This window comes from Lotus japonicus, chromosome 1, assembly GCF_012489685.1.
Source record: "Lotus japonicus ecotype B-129 chromosome 1, LjGifu_v1.2".
NCBI classification, from domain to species: domain Eukaryota; kingdom Viridiplantae; phylum Streptophyta; class Magnoliopsida; order Fabales; family Fabaceae; genus Lotus; species Lotus japonicus.
The window spans coordinates 59092701-59109741 of record NC_080041.1 but is presented as its reverse complement, the minus strand read 5'-3'; the positions used below and the strand labels follow the sequence as shown (position 1 = coordinate 59109741).

Below are 17041 nucleotides of genomic sequence, written 5' to 3'. Positions count from 1 at the left end.
GTTAAGATAAAATTAATGGAAATAGTGGGAGAAGAGAGAGAATGAAGGATGGAGTAATAAAAATGAATATAATAATCCTTAAGGGACACGTGTCGAGTTGTGGTGCAAAGGGAAGGGAATAAAATATTGTAAAATATTCAGGAGCTGAGGTTTTTGATAATGGCATGCTTGGAATGTTACTGCTTTAATATAGATATAGATATAGATTTAAGCAAATTTTAGATGGGTCAACTAGCCTCCCTTTTTTAGCGACTCACCTCATTTTAGGGATTTCCTCAACCAATATTTTTTTTGACAAGCCAACCCATCAACTTGCCAAACCACCTCAAAATGGAGCAAGTTGTAATGTTCAACCAATATTCCAATGGCCAGTTAACTCGTCTCACCCCCAACCTACTTGTTTTGCCGCCCCTAGGTCGCATCGGTGTTTCCTCCCCGCTTAGTTCATTGCAGAATTATTTCTTTCTTTTTGACTTTTTATTTTCTTTTCTACACTTCCCTTGTTAGAAGTCAAACTTGCAAACAGCCTGAGAAGTGTCTGGTAATTTATCCTGCAGTGCCCTTTCAAGAACTTTTTCGAACTCTGGTAATATTCAAGACATTATATAGATTTAAAAAAAAATGGAAAAAAGCTAGATATATTGATTAATTTTTTTCATAAATCAACTGCCAAATGCCAATGTTGATAAAACAAATAAATAACTAGCAAAACATTGTCAACTGCCCAAAATTTTATTACGCATAAATAATCAATGTTACAAAATATTACATACTTATTCAGATACATGAAAGGAATCAATCAACCAGCAAGTAAACAGACAGAGCGTGGTAACGCTGCTGGTTGTGATCCTCGAACTATATAAATAAAATACCTACGAAGGCATTTACACTCTGATCCCTTAGAAAAGAGTCATTTCTAGAGGAATGCTGCTGCTTTCTTTGCCCTTAGCCAAGGGAATCAACACATGATTGCACAAATAATTGGGTACATTTTCATGGTCACACATCAATGACACAAATAATAAAACAAAAGTGCTAATGCCTGGCCACAGGAGCATTTAGTGTCTTCTATCCAAGTACCTTGCGAAGTTCATCAGTCAATTTGTCACGACTTGATGCCTCCAACTGCATAAGATTACAAATAATCATCTTCAGGTTTCAAGGTATTAAGAAGCAAAATGATGAAACATCAAACAATTAATGTAACTGCTAAGGTCCTACAGTGACTAGAGTTAATGACTAAATAAGTCAGAGTAGAGTAACCCTCACCCCGGAGCTCGAAGGTAGAGTTAGTCCTAGCTCTTAACCCGAATTCTAATAGTAACCAAATAACAGTGACACAGTTAGTGAAATGAAAAAGTTCATTACCTTGCTTAAAAGGGCAGCAAGACCTTGAGGTAGAGCTTGCAAATCTAGAGCTGAGTCCCCAATATTTGTCAATTGAAGCAACAGTTTCTGGACGCGCAATTCCTTCAGTTTATCCTCATAATTTGCAGGATCAGCCTTCCATCTGAAGAAGGCTTCATCATCCAACCAAGCCTCTTCTCTTCCTTTGGCAATATCAGAACTCAAATACCAGCTTTTGATCATGTTCATCGCAGACGTGTGAGACAATTGGTCCCCAGCAGCATCTCTCACACTGTTGATCAGTGAATGCTCGCCAACTCTTCGGTGCAGTCGCCGGTAGAAGACAGCACGAGAGTTAGCCCAGTCCAGAACTTCTCTGATTACACCCTTTGCAGCCATTCTCAGGGAAGTATCATGAAGTTCAGCAAACTTGGTAGCTATCTGGGTATACATAGGCAAAAGCTGTTTCTCACGGGATTTAATCTGCTGCTGCAGGGACTCAATGGTACCAGGGTCTCTGTTAGTCTTGGCTTCCTGAAGTTTCGCCTTCAGGGTTATCAACTGTTGATCAAGTCTACCCATACACTCCAACAATTCTCTTGTTCTGAATTTGATCTCAATCATTCCTTCTGGCTCAAGGACATTACCTTTAGCTGTTCGTTCGGCATACATTTCAATGTGGTCTGAATTGATTCGACTGTCAACAACAACCCACGCCCCTCCACGAAGTTCACCCATCATAGGGATGTATACGAAGATTGGCTGCTTGTATGTTCTCAGGTTCTCCACAATAGTCGAACCGGCCTGAAGGATTCCTTCAAAAAGGTCCCTTTGCCCACCTGAAAAGCCTCTCCAGTTTGCCATAATGAAAAGCGGGAGCTCTTCTTTGTTGAAATCCAGTATTGCTTGAGCCGTCTTAGTTGCGGAATCAGGAAACCACACTTGCCCGGCTTGAGGAACAACCCGCTCATGAGAATCAAGCTGGCCCGGATCAGCAGGTATTATTTGCATAACTGTCTGTGTTTCTACAGCAACAATTCCCACAGGGATTCCTCCAAGCTTTGCTCTTCCTGTAACAACCGTCCTCGCCCACCCATCTAGCGTCTCCACAAAGCTATCCTTGTCAAAAATGCCTCCCAGCCACTTTCCGTTACTATCCAGAGTTCCCGAAATGGCGGCACGAGGATCGCACGAATTCTCTGGGAAATACTCCACCAGTCTCTCTGGAGGATCAAGGGGCTTTACAATGGGAAGCACACCACCTACATGGGAAGGAATGTAGCTAAGCCACTTTAAAATAGAAGAGACACCTTCAAGGTCATCTGAAACTGTAAGATGAACAACTCCATTAGTTGCCATGATTTTAGGTCCACCAAGCTGCATGTGAGAGCTGTATACCTCCCGACCAAGAAGTTTGTTTAATGCTGAGAAACCAGTGAGAATTATGGGCTGATCAAGCCTCTGTATGCACCTCATCCCGAGCCTTGCAAGATAAGCACCGATTCCAACAGTCCTACCAGTCACGTAGGTCAATGTAAAAGTTTCCTTGTATGCCTTAGAATAGGCACCAGCAATGGCCCCGCTTCCACTCAAGTTTTCAACCCCGAGGCCATCCTCCTTGCCAACAATGGTATCTATAACCCATCTGGTTTCTCCACTCTCAAGCTTTAATTCATGTGCTATCACTGATGATCCAATCTGAGCATAATCCTCAGGTGTTAAATATACATACTGAAAACCTTGCTCAGGTTTAGATTCTTCAGACCAACCAACTCTGAAACAGGCTTTGACTTCCTCAGCTACACCTAATCGGGCACCAGAGTTTGCTGCTAAATAAATTAAAGGCAGTTTTCTTGCGCATGCAAGATCAGTTACTGCACGAAAGAATGCATCCTCTTTTGGGCCAAAAGAACCAGCCTTGAAGGTCACATCATTTGAAACAACCAATATAGTCCTTCCAGATGGGAATTCAGGGGTACACATTTCCAGAAGCCAGGCTACCATGCCGACATCATTGAGACCAGGAGGACGCTCCACAGGAACAAGCGGAGTACCCCAGCTACCTTCTTTGTCAGCAAACGTAAGCTCTGTTACTTTTAGAAGATCTTTGGCTCTTTCAATTCCTGGCTGTTGGATTTCCCATGAATGCTCCAAGGCTCTTTTAAATGCCTGATAGAAAGAAATATTGTTAGAAGGAAATGGTGCGCACACACACATGCAGGCCCATACAAACATACATTGAGAAAAGAAAACTATGTTTCAACCAAACTCATTAAATATCAATTACCAGGGGAAAATCGTAGCAGTATGTGGTGCTATTCTTTCTTGCTGAAAGACGTTTCCGGTCAAGAACTCCCAAAGATTGATAGTTCTCATTCACTGGCACACCATGCAGAGGACCCTTTACGTTGATTGAACTGTATACCACTTTATGAGTGGTGGCATCCTCTACTTCTCTATATATCTGAAATTGTGTAAAGTAACAATCAAATCATTATATATGTATAACTCCATTAATAATCCTGCCAACACAGAAGGCAAGATATATCTAAATTGAAAACATAATGTTTAATACAAGCAGAAGATTATGACTATCCTTACATAGTGAAAAGTGAACTTTCTAAAGACATAAAAAGAGGAGCAATGCTAGTAACATAATCTCACTAATACACTCTATTACTGGTGAATTCTACACGAGTTCCACTAAAAACCAGGGTCCCACTCTTTTTTTAGTGAAACTCGAGTGAAATTCACTCAATAGAAAATTTTCTTTCAAAAGAGAATAACATTCTACCCAACAAACAAAAAAGGTAAATTTATTCTTCTGACTTTCTGCTGCACTAAGAAACTCAAACAGATGAATTTCTGACAAACAAGTTGTATTTATCAAATGCTTCATGATTATAAATACTAAAAGCTTAATTATGGACTATGAAATTAGCACTAGATGCTAATTAGCATTTCAGCATCAAATTTATAGAAAAGCGCTCCTTTTCATTAATAACACAACCACTCTTCCGGTTTATATGTACAAGGTTTAACCAAGTGGTAATTGTTGCTGTTGATTTGTAGGCTAGTAAATACTTTGCTTGCCAAAAGCAACCTTTAAGAAACTGAATGAAATTTTTTGACATGAAGGAAAGATTTCCTTGAAAATCTAAGTGCACAAAGACTTACATGTACAGTGCATGTATGACCAGTCACATTGTTTACAATGACCCTCCAATTACCATTTGCCTGTCCACAAGCAGCCATCCAGAGCTTGACTTCCCACACAACCACCCCTAATCTATGCATTCTTACTCCAACAGATGAATGGATTTCGTGAGCCAGTTCTTCCAAGATTGCCTCAACTATTGCTTCTTCTCGACCAGCATCGATGTTAATTCTCCTGGAAATAACACACAAAATGTTAGACACGGATGAAAGCTTTTTATCATATGCTAAAAGAATGTATATGGAGAAGCTTTCAGCCACATTTACTTGGGATAAGGCACAAGGTCTTCTATGTGTTGCTCGCGTATGATATAGAGATACATATGAGCATGTTCAGGTTTGATGGCGGCATTATGTGCATTAAGTTCCAGCTCCTCCATTGCAGTCATCAAGGACCTAAAGATGCTCCTTGAAGTATAGGACATACTTAATTGGGTACGAGATGTTTCTGCATTCAGCCTTTGATAAGAAGAGAATCCTTCATTTGTGGTTGGCTGTCTTAGAAGTGTTCGGAGAAACATTCTTTGAATTGGTTGTGGCTTCTGATCTACAACCGTGTATAGATGCCATTGACGATCTCGAGATGGGGTGTACCGTATATTCTCATAGTGTTTAAGTTTGTCCTATAATTAGACAAAATGTTAATGAGTTTAAGATCAAGCATACAAGTGAAATGTACTTCTTTACCACCTTGTAAAATAAACTGGGGGACTTGAACATTGAAAGAACTAACCAATTCAAGATAAATGGATAGGGGAGGTTCAAGGTGACGCAACAGAGGTTCCTCAGCATAGTAGAGCTTTTCAGATGACCAGTGAAAGGAGTGTCTCATTGGGGCACGCCCTTCATCCCTCTGTATGATACAGCTGATTACTCCAACACCTGCAGCGCGTATTGTGGAGCCTACTTCCTGATCTTTGAGTATTTTGGCTAACTTATTGATTCTTTCTTGAGCCTGATCCTCGTCACCACTGCAAAAGACCAAAAGTGGGTTGTGAGGAAGACAAAGGAGGTCCTGATCAATATTTTAACAAAAATAATACTAGTCTAAAAACTTGATATTGTTCCATACTGATCCATATCATCAACCCAATAGGACCGAAGATGTATTCTAAAAGACTAGAACTAGTCTATAAATCTAAAACTATAAGCTACAGTCTATAACCATTGATGCTTTGACAATTCAAAACTGTACCTGTCTTGCAGTAAACTCATTTGGTTATTGATGCCCGCTAATCCAATATGCATCATATTACCATAGATATTGGTGTCACCAGAACCACTTGTAAGTTCTTTGGGAAGGTTACCAGTTGCTTCCCTTAATGCAGCACTGATAATTGCAGGCAAAAACTGTAGAGATTTAATAATAACCATCACTCCCCATTTTTTCTCACTATGTCCCTCCACCAGTGCTTTATCCGTCTGGTCTTCAACCCCATTCTTCCGTTCAATATACCCTTCAAAGAACTCCCATGTAGCAATAAGACCAGATCTGTGCCACTGCATCCTTACACTCCCTTTGACGAGATATGGCTATAGTAAACACTAGAAGTTAGAAATGCCTACAATAATCCCCTTCCCGCAATAATGAAAAAGTTATCAAATGATAGTAGTAAAGTGATGTACCTGGTAGAGCCTTCGTATATAAGTTTCCACAACCCTCCTTTGAAGGGTGTGATCACTGTGATCAAATAAACCCACAAGGGCATCTTCAACTGCCAAAGGAGCACTGACAAGGTCCTCCATTCGGTCATTAATGGCACTCTTCCTCCTTGGAGTATCAATAGTTTCACCATCCTCAGTGAACATCTCAAGTTCAGAAAGACTTCTAGCAATACTGGATCGTAGTTCACTCAACTTAGTTTGTTCCAGCAGTTGACTTGCCTTAAGAGCCAACTGCATCAAGATAATTATAAATCAGGATTCTACTCGAAATGTTCCAACAAAATTAGGCCTGTTTGGTTTGCAAAAACGGTTAACTTTCACTATTAATTACAAAAAATGCCACGTTGTTTTGATTCCATTTACTTCTTTTAAAGATTTGTACAGGAAACAATGTAAATAATAGACTCATTTTCACTTTTACCACTACATTAATCTGAAAACAAAATAGAATGAAAACAAGGTCACATTTTGTAATTGAATATAAAAATATGAAATGAAAACAAAAGTCTATGCAAATCAAACAGGCCCTAAAGGTATCATCCACAAGATGAAACAGAAAGTTCACATGCTCTCCCAGTAGATGAGACACTATAAAATATAACATGAAAGACATAAAAGATAGAACCCTCAATTATTCAGCTAGACATGGATATCTTAGGAGAATGTCCAACCTGAGAATAGTTTGTATGGTTGAGAGCAGAGAAACGGATCAATTGATCCCTATAGGCAGCAGGGTTAGGGTAAACCAGTTTATCCATCAGTCGCAGTATGAGCTTATTTTTACTCTTGATACCCTGAAATCCATGAAATGCAGTTGATATAATTGTGGTATAATGTCAACAAGACATCAAGGAAGCAGATCACTCAAGCTAAGCGTGTTATAAAAGTTTATACCTGGTGAGAGAGCACTATATCTACAATCTTTAACAAATCTTTCTTGTACTGAAGACGGAGACGTTCAATTACATCAGCCTAGCCATCAGGGGAAAGGGAAAGGTAATAAATATTCCGCAAAACTAAATGATATAGAAAACACTTTTTATATTAAAAGAGCTGCTAAGGTAGTTCCTAGCTTTCTAGAATTTGTTGCATGATAAACCAATCATTAGCACATTGGAATGAACAGGAAAAAAATGAAGACCATTTTTTATATCAACACCCCAGGACAATACATCAAACAGTTTGATTTAGACAACGCAAAAATTGAAAATGATTAGTTGGCATGTAATAAAAACTAAATAAGGCTGAAAAACAACAATTAACAAATCATATTTTAATATCACCAAGTTAACCTGTTCAACAGATAAAATTACCCACATCATATCAGTACAAGCAGTCAAATGCTCATACTAACCTGTATGTTATCACTAAATAGTTCTTCAACAAAAAGATACTCTTCAAAAAGGGATTGAACAATTATATGGGCATGACTCTCTCTTCCACCCTCATAAGACTTCACAAGACTCAACAGAGGTTCAACTAGTCTTTCTTGGGCTCCTTTTTCGTTTTCGGGACAGGAGGAAAGGTGAGCCTACATTATAAAATGCATCCAATGAATTATTCAAATTAAAAGGAAAAATATCTGAATGAGCAATTCAGGAACAGCAACTCACTTCAAGAATTCCCTTCAATAATTTGGCAGGGAAATCAACAATTTGGGAGCTTGAAATCCTCTCGAACTCCTTATATTTTGATTCCAACTGACAAAGCACACAGTTAAGGGTAGCTTAGATCACTGTGTGAATGTTAAACACAAGGGAAAAAATAGCAGTGTGTCTGTTTACCTCATTTTTTAGTTCTTTAGGAAGACGAGTTGCCAGAACTGCGAAGCACTCTTGCCATTGAAGGAAAGGTAATTCAGGACTGTCAAGGCAATTGAGCAAACTTTGCACAACCTGAGACAGATATCTAGCTTTTAATAAGACAAGAAGATACAAGTCTCGAAATAATACTAGGATCCAAAAATCTCCTATCCATGACGGCTGAACCATAACCACCTAAAACTACTATCAAGTTGCATTTTTAATGAATCAAGGTGAAGAATGTACACACCTCATCAATATTGTGCTCATAGCCAGCAAGAATCATCCGTGCAGCATTTAAGCTTGCGGCACATTTCTGATGAACTTTACCTGAAATTGCAGTAGGAAAACCCAAGACTGGGAAGTTCCCAGTGAAGGGTTCCGCCTTTCTTACAGCTGAAGGATCATCTAGATCAAGCCTTGCTATAAGTTCACCAGCCTGCAAAAGACAATTTTTTCTTATCCTCTTTCATTTTAAGCACTGTTAGAAATATAATTTAAAACCATTTATGTGTTTTCACCCAATAGCTTAATATTTTTGGATAGTTGGTTAGTGACATGGTAATAGTATCAAAGCCTCTGTGACCAAGTGGTGGTCTAGAGTTTGATCCTGGTGCTCCATTATTTGAATTAGAAGTTGAATTTCAGCACAGGGCACTGTGCATTGTTCGCGCTTCAAGCCTAATGGGCTCTTACGTGAGATGATGGTTAGAAATATAATATAAATCATTCATGTTTCTTTACCCAATAGCTTATTTTTTCGATAGTTTGGTTCATGACAAGCACTTGTACTCCCTATGTAGATATACCTGCATTGCTTGACCTTCAGACATTTTGAAATGAATTTTCCCAGAAGCAGGTGAAAGAAGAGGCATGCACATCTTCATAACCTCAACTTCAGCATATGGTGTGTCAGCATCAACATGACTGTCATCCACAACCAAATACCTCAGAAGCTTGCATGGTGTCTCTGCAATTAACTTTGACGGATCATGATCATTCTGCAAACAAAAGGGGTTTAGAAATTTACCACAGCCATAATAAAAAGAGATAGAAATTTGAAGGTAAAAATAAACTCATTTCACCTGAAGCAAGCAAGTCCTTCCATCAATTAGAAGGCGAGTTCCAGCTGCTTCTTCCTCTACGTATATTACATGACTGTTACCATCCAACTGTAACAAGTGAAAACTACTAGTTAAGAACACAAGAATAAGGAATAGAACAAAGGGTCAGTTATAAAATAGTGATGCTAAGTATAAAACACCATAAAATTAGCAAAATTTGCTAAAGTAAAACAGAAATTATAGATGCAGCACAATAAATACTAGTTTATGATTAGAATGAGTTGAAAAGATACACTATAGGCACACACATCACTTCTATTCAAACATGCCTATCAATACTAAAAACCAATCTAATGCTTTAATAAATCTTGTTCCAAATATGGTATGCATTGAACTCTGAGATAATGACGAAATCATAAAAAAAAAAAACCATAAATCAGTTATATAGAAATACCTCATCCTTTTTTATTTTTTCTGATATCAACAAGTTAGAAAATCTCTACAAACAGAAGTTCTTTTTCATACTGAATATTTTTAGGAACCTACTAGACAGAAGCCGGAATCATATATGCGTACTTAATATTCCCTTTTTAAGCCATATGATTAATGATATAATTAGGATACTATTACTTAAATTTAGAAGCCAGACCTGCCATAGTTCATTTCCATATCAAAGAAAATATAATGAAAATTTCTGATTATGGATGAAATAGTAACACACACATATGTTCACAAACCATGGAATAATATAATGTTGACTGTACTGAATAGTCAACTGTAATGGAAAACTATGAAAACCAACATACAAAGGCAATTCAGAGAACAATACTTGCCTGCATCAGCAAACCTCCATCACGTAAAGTATGTATCTCAGCTTCTATTTCTGATTCATTCAATCTCAATTTATAACTTCCAGGTCCTCCTCGCATCACGTCAATCTAGAAATTGTTTTATGAGATATGAATTACACAAATTAATCATTTCCTATGATAGCATAAGTCTCAAACAAGGTAAGAGAACCACAGAAAATGTCAATCAAGTTGACACTTATAAGAATACACACCGTATATTTGCTTCCTTCAATGTTCAAAGACACTTGAGAATGGACAAGAGATATATGCTGGCATAATTATAAAGTAAAATTAGTATCAGTAGAAAATAAGAAAGGAGCTAAATGCAATATGAACTCGATGCTCCTCTCATTTAGACACCATACCTTGGGAGGGATTTGCCCCTTTTCAAGATAGCCAATATAGTCAGAAACCAAAGCTGCACTGCTAGCAGAAGCTTTCTGTATTAATTGGAAGAAACACAAACCATGAATTCCACAATATGAAACTAATAAGAAAAAAAGGAGAAAAATTATGTAAAAAACAAGTTTCCTTACATAGAGTGCCCCTCCAACAACAGAAAGATACCAGGGAGGCCTCTCTGCTCTAACCCGCATAGCAATTCTACTGTCCAGCCATCCTGTGTGGATTTTGTTATCTCTGTAGTCTGCAACCTGAGATCATGTATTGGACTAGAGTCACTTTCGTATTATTCACTTATAAAATGTAATCTTTTCCTTCAAAAAATAAAAAAATAATTTGTAATCATTTAAGGGATTTACATTCAGAAGATCAATGGTGTAATCAACATTTGTACGAATTTCTCCCCGAATTTGAATCTCCTTCAGCCCCAAAACCATATTTGCAATTGCTAAAGCCCTTGATTCTCCAAAAGCAAAAACATGCCCTGAGGTAAAAAAGATAGGATATTATAATTTACAGTATAGGAATTGTGTAGATACATGGATCATGGATGTAAGAACAAGAAAGAAAGCATGTAATGGGGAATTGACACCCTACAGTTCAAAATTACAGATCATGTTGCTATATATATTTCTAAATAGACGAATCAAAACTTCCCAAGTTCCCCAACCTATAAAATTGTGCAACAGAATTCCTTGTAAATTTCTAAATAGATGAACAAACTCTAAAATTTTCGTAATTTTTTACAAGCTTCTAAACAGATGAATCAATAGTTCCAAACTACCTGCTCATGATAAGAAACTAAGTACCAGTCTCCTGTCATGGGAACATAAAGTACCTGTTTCCTGTTAAATTTTAATGTTCTAAACCTCCCACCAAACCCAAATTTACATCCTAGTTCTTGCTTTACTAGTGACAAAAGTCATGGCATCATCATACTTCCCATAACAAGGCAAGTAGATTTGGCATTAAGCACAAAAAGTGAGCAAAAAATATATGTTAAGAGATATGTGATACTATCACTTCTCTACTTATGGGTAGCATTAGTAGTATTATATCTGATATGATTATTACTTTCTGTTACCTTACGGCTACACTTATTGCTTAGTTTGTTATAGCTCGTTAGAACTAGTTATGACTAGTTAGCATCTGCTGGAAACTTTCCCTTAGGCTCTCCTGTGTTATAAATATAGAAGCTTGGTGTAACATTTCAGTATGCAGTAATATTATTCACATTCAGTTTAGATTAGCTCTTTTCTCTCTCACTCTACAATTCTAATAAAGGTCTTAGAGATGTATATCAAGATGATGGCCTGGAATCTACAATTTTCCAATTTAAGTGCACAATGATAGCCTGGGCATTCGTAGATCAATAATAGCTAATTTGTTTACAAACATTTGTTTGTTTAATTAAGTGATAGTTAGTAGTTACTACTTACCAAACTGAGAATCTGAGAATTCATGGATCCCTCCTCCAGACTGCAAACATTTGATTTAAAAAATTTAGCACCTCAACAGTTAAGTTTCATGTTCATATGAAGAAATAGAAGGCTTACCTTAACAGAGAAGTATGCCCACACATTTGGCTTACTTTTAAAGCTGAGCTCCTGCACAAATATTTCAACTAAGTACAAAGCTATGGGATGAATGAAGTAAAAGATGAGATTGCTGTTAGACTGAGTAGTTAACCTGCACTTTCCCACCAGTAGGCTTAAAACCATCATCAGGGTCCTCACTAGTGACTCGAACAGCCACACAATGACCTTTTGGCCTAGTAGATTCTGCTTTGTCAAAATCAAAAGGAGTAGCTGAAACTGATGTTTTCCTCCATGCATCATTCCCTCCACCGTGTTCCACCCCATAGAAACGCCTTATCTCTGTTACACATAAAATTAATTTCAGAAATCAAAGCAGTAGCAAAAACAAGAATGTAAGAACTGTAAAAAATATTTGTGGGCTAGTACCAGGAATTTGCCAGAGAGGGATTCCCATCCCAATGGCAACTTGTGCTGCTGGCAGATTTATCTCTGCTATCCATTCAGTAACAGGATGCTCAACCTATATAGGAATCAATTCAAACAATCATCCACAGTGGTGAAAATATTATTAGGAAAAAAAAAATTAAAAGAAAATAAAGCAGAGGGTATGGAAAATTAGGAAAAACTGACTCCAAGCATTACAGTCATCCTTGTGAAATCGCCAAAAATAAACAGAAGCATTTTCCAAGAGTAAGTACAAAGCATAAGTGGCTATATGTCACCACATAATTTTAAGCATTATAGTAAAACATATTCAGCTTCTATGTCCATTTAAAAGAAAATAGGTCCTTTTAGTCAGAACTGTTTAACTACTTCACGTCCATCAAGAAATAGTTATTTTAGTAAAAAGTATTGGATTTGTCCACAATTTATAAAGTTTTTCAAATTTATCCTTAACCCAATTTTTTAATCATCCCCGGTAACTGGAGAAAGAGTTCAATTAATGTGCTACATCCACTACTTGAATAATTAAGGGTATTTTTGTCAAAAAAGAAATCCATTTCATACAGTGTTTAAGGTGGTTCTTATAAAAACGACCAAGCTATACCTTCCATTTGATTCTTAAAAAAACACCGAAGGTCGTATTAATTATAACCAATTGGAGAACCAAAGTCAAAAAGAAGAATCAATCATGTCACAAGAGATAAACAGATAATTGTGGTGTGAGCCACAACCAAGGTTATGTAGTACAATACCTGTAGTCGGGGGTTCAACTCTAAAAAGTAGTACTCGCCAGTTTCCATACTATATAGATACTCAACAGTAGCTGCCCCAACATAATTTACAGATTTAGCCAATCTTCTAGCTGCCTGCTCTAGTTGTTTCACCGTTGCCTGAGGTGCTACAGTAATAGGACCCTCCTCGATAATCTGTTACAGATGATCGATTATGTCATTTGTGAGATCAATTTCACCATAGTAATTTCATGTGGTAACAGAAAACTTCCATACCTTTTGATGCCTCCTTTGAACACTGCAATCACGACTATGTAAAGCTGCAACATTTCCATACTGGTCACAAACTAACTGGACTTCTAGATGTCGGCTCTAATTTGAAACAAAAGATAACATCAGAATATGATCAAGACTCCAAGAATCATGTTCATTAAGCTCAAAGCTCAGTGGATTATCTAACCTGGGATGCGACCTTCATTATAAATATAGGTGACCCTGGAACTTCACCTTGAACTTGCTTGAACAATGCCCTTACCTCATCATCATTATGAACCTAAAAGATCAACATGTTTGTTAGTTTCTAATCTTTATCAAACAAATCACACAAAAATAAGATAGCACAAAGTTCTCAGCATTATAGGTCTTTAAGCAGTTTTCTTGCAAATAATTTACATACACCTGGAAGACTATTAGTTTGTAAGATTAACAGCATGGACGCTACAATAAGATTTTGTCGTTGCTACAGTATTGACCACACAAGAAGCAAACCTTTCTTATTCCTTTACCACCACCACCCCAAGATGCTTTGATCATTGCAGGGTATCCTACAACTTGACAACTGGCAATTGCTTCTTCCGTGGTATAAACACACGCTTCCCGATAAATTTCATCAGGAATAGTAATCAATGAACTGTCAGGAGGAATTTTCACCTGTACCAAGAAATTTGAAAGCCATAAGCTGTGCATCCCTTATAAAAGAAACACGCAACAATGGGTGATTGAAACTTACATGAGAACCACTCCATGGAAGGGTTGGCACAGAAGCTGCTTGAGCTATCAAAGACGAACCAATTTTATCTCCCAATGCTGCCATAGATACAGCAGGAGGTCCAAGAAATACAATTCCTTTTTCTTTTAGTGCATCAGGAAGCTCAGGATTCTCGGATGCATGACCCCAACCAGGCCACACCGCATCAACATGAGTTATCTCAGCCATCTGGTAAGATACATTGGATGGTATTTAGAGAAGTTTAGAAGTTATATAGTTCAAAAAAATCATAGCGCTATAAAAGCAATGAAATCACTAGAATGACAAGAATACACGACAGGGAACTAGGCAACAAGAAAGATAGTTAGCAACAAGGAACAAACAATGCAGTATGTATTTCTATCAAGTGTGTATTTTGTCTTGGGATGTGCACATTTGTTAAGTTTCTCGTTGAAAAGAATGTTTTCTTCTTATTGAAATTTGATTTGACAAAACTTGTTTAAAGAAGTATAGTATGAAGAAACACCTCCAAGAATAAAATGCCTTTTGAGTTTCATTGCGTACTACTCTCCTTAACAAAATCTGCTTTGACAATCACTTAGAAGTACATAACCTTAACAAGTTAACATCACAAACCTCGACAATAAGCTGCACATTGGCATAGTTATTGTTATTGGTCCCACCAGGTACTTCCACAAATTGATCAGCTATTCTGATATGTTCTGCATTGATTCTCATATCCTCTGGTGTAGCCATGGCAACCAACAAGATAGCCTTCTCCGTGCCAAATGCCTCATAGGCCCAGCTCCTAACACTGCGCATGAACTTGACCGCTGCCATTCCATTGTTTGCAATCAATATGCTATGAATTGGCCTGTTCCCCCCAAGGGCGTTGCAGAATTCAGTTACTTCAGATATTGTAGCAAGGTGCTTGTTGGGGAGTACACCATTTATATATCCATTCCCACCCCCCATGGTCGCCATCACAGAGCTCCTTCTACGTGTCTCCTATGTACTGCACAGTAAATTATATATATTACCAGAAATTGAAGGCATTTTAAACTCAATTAGAAATAAGGATTTTCCCCCAATGTACATTGCTTCTTCCATAGAATTCCAAAAACTTTCATCAGAATTTTTCATCTAGCTTCTTTTATAGAAGAAACTCAAACATCTAGTTTAGCAATACAAAAACTCAAGCATCTAGTTAAGCAATACAAAACCCATCTTAACTTATTTGGCAAGATTGACACAAAAGTAAAAAAAAGTTATAACTTTCTGTTTGGTCCACCAATATGGACTAGGTAAGAAAGTCCACTTTTTCAAAACACTCAGAACTGTGGCTGATTTGGTGAACTCATTCCTCCCAAACTTAAACCTTTCACTGCATGATATAGACACCCAAACAAAGCCTAGTAGTTCAGTCTCTCCCTCTCTTGTGTGGGATGGTGGAAACATCAATCGAAACCGAAAGAAAAAAGGCCCTACTATCATCCAATGATAAGACAAACTCACTCACACCTTTTCAATCAAGTGATCCCTATGCCTTGAGATTTGGCATACCCCAGAAACTGTAAACAGACCCACCAAACAAAAAGTCATTTTTTTAGCGAAGTCTCTAAACCAAAACCAACTCCAAACAATTGGGTATCAAAAGGTCCTCCCTTTCCTTCATGAACAATAAAGCAGAACTCAACAACACTCTGAACTACTTAAATAAGTATGGAGAAGATCCCAGAAAATAAAACACATGGATTCAGCAGAAAAGAATAACTAACAAGTATAAAAAGAAAAGGAAGAAGAAGAAATGGATCACAGACACAAACCTTGGGATGGAAACTTTGTAGCAAGATTTATTTTTGTAGCTCTGTCTGGTTTTTTTGACCAAATTGGTGGGTGTTTAAGAAGAGTTGGGTGCTAAGAAGGTGAATTATAAGTGAAAAATTGATGGGGTTTTGAGCATGTAAATGATGGTTGTGATCAGTGAGCATGCAGAGAAACCAAATAAGTTAGATGCAGAAGAAGGAAGAGGAAGAGGGTAGGTTTGATTTGGGTTGACGCTTGGTGGGTCTCTTCAATGAAGGATGCACGTGGTACCTGCCCTTGCCACAACTCTTGTAGTTGTTTGTAGTTGTGGTACTGTTGGTGGTAGTAGTAGTAGTAGTTCTCAGCTACCTTCTTCTCTCTCTATATATATCTCTCTCTATGTGTTATGAATGGGTGTGGTGTGAATAAATATGCAGTAATTGAAACAAGGGGAAAACGCAAACAAACAAAGTAAAAATGGTGAAGAGAAAAGATGGAATTTTGGGGTACATACAAAGAATGAAATTGGATTGGGTAGCAGCCGCATGTCATATAAAATGAATGAATATCTTGTTGATGGGGGCGCCTCTCTTGACTATGCGTTGTTGGATGGCGTTGCCCACCAACCCCTCTTCTCTTGTGTATCAGTAGAAGAGTCAAACTGTCAAACATGGAAGCTCCAACTTGATCAAACAAATCTACATTCTACACCCACCCATCATCAAAATTTGATTTTGTTAATAGAAGAATTAAATGTTAAATGATTTGTGCCTTTGGTGATGCTCATCTATTTTAATCATTTCTTTCTTTATTATGTATTTGTTAGTTCCTTCATGTCACTTTAATGATTGGATTTGATGGTCGAATTATTGGACTTTGCAAATTTGAAAAATGATTTGTTGGAAGAGGGGTCTGTTTGATTCTGTTTTTGTTTTATTGTTTTCAAAAACTGTTCTGCAAATCAGTTTTAAAAAATTGTTTTTGAGAATGAAGTAAATAAAAAATCTGTTTGATGATTCTATTTTGAAAATTGTTTTGGGAATGAAAACACAAAAAAATCTGCTTGTGGTAAATGTGTTTTTAAAGCATGTTTTGAAAATTATAAATTAAAAAACTTGATAAAAAAATTCCATTTTGGATTTTTCTTTAATCCATCAACGCCTCTCATCCAGTCTCCACCGTTGTCA

General features: G+C 37.3%; 1 protein-coding gene across 1 annotated transcript; it reads right to left on the bottom strand.

Moving 5' to 3' along the window:
- Nucleotides 1-713: 713 nt before the first annotated feature.
- LOC130733570 (acetyl-CoA carboxylase 1-like) lies at nt 714-16356 on the bottom strand. Its single transcript, XM_057585795.1, has 32 exons — nt 15875-16356; nt 14685-15063; nt 14070-14276; nt 13829-13990; nt 13521-13613; nt 13337-13432; nt 13082-13255; nt 12312-12405; nt 12037-12224; nt 11904-11954; nt 11787-11826; nt 10707-10831; nt 10482-10598; nt 10311-10385; nt 10158-10214; nt 9928-10032; nt 9116-9202; nt 8840-9031; nt 8281-8469; nt 8013-8123; nt 7842-7928; nt 7583-7759; nt 7123-7200; nt 6900-7022; nt 6190-6459; nt 5759-6096; nt 5297-5534; nt 4831-5186; nt 4525-4738; nt 3635-3811; nt 1369-3516; nt 714-1125 (listed from the first exon to the last, which is right to left on the bottom strand). Exons 2-32 carry the CDS (start codon nt 15030-15032, stop codon nt 1069-1071), a joined length of 6774 nt encoding a protein of 2257 aa, XP_057441778.1. The 5' UTR covers nt 15033-15063; nt 15875-16356; the 3' UTR covers nt 714-1068.
- Nucleotides 16357-17041: the final 685 nt, after the last annotated feature.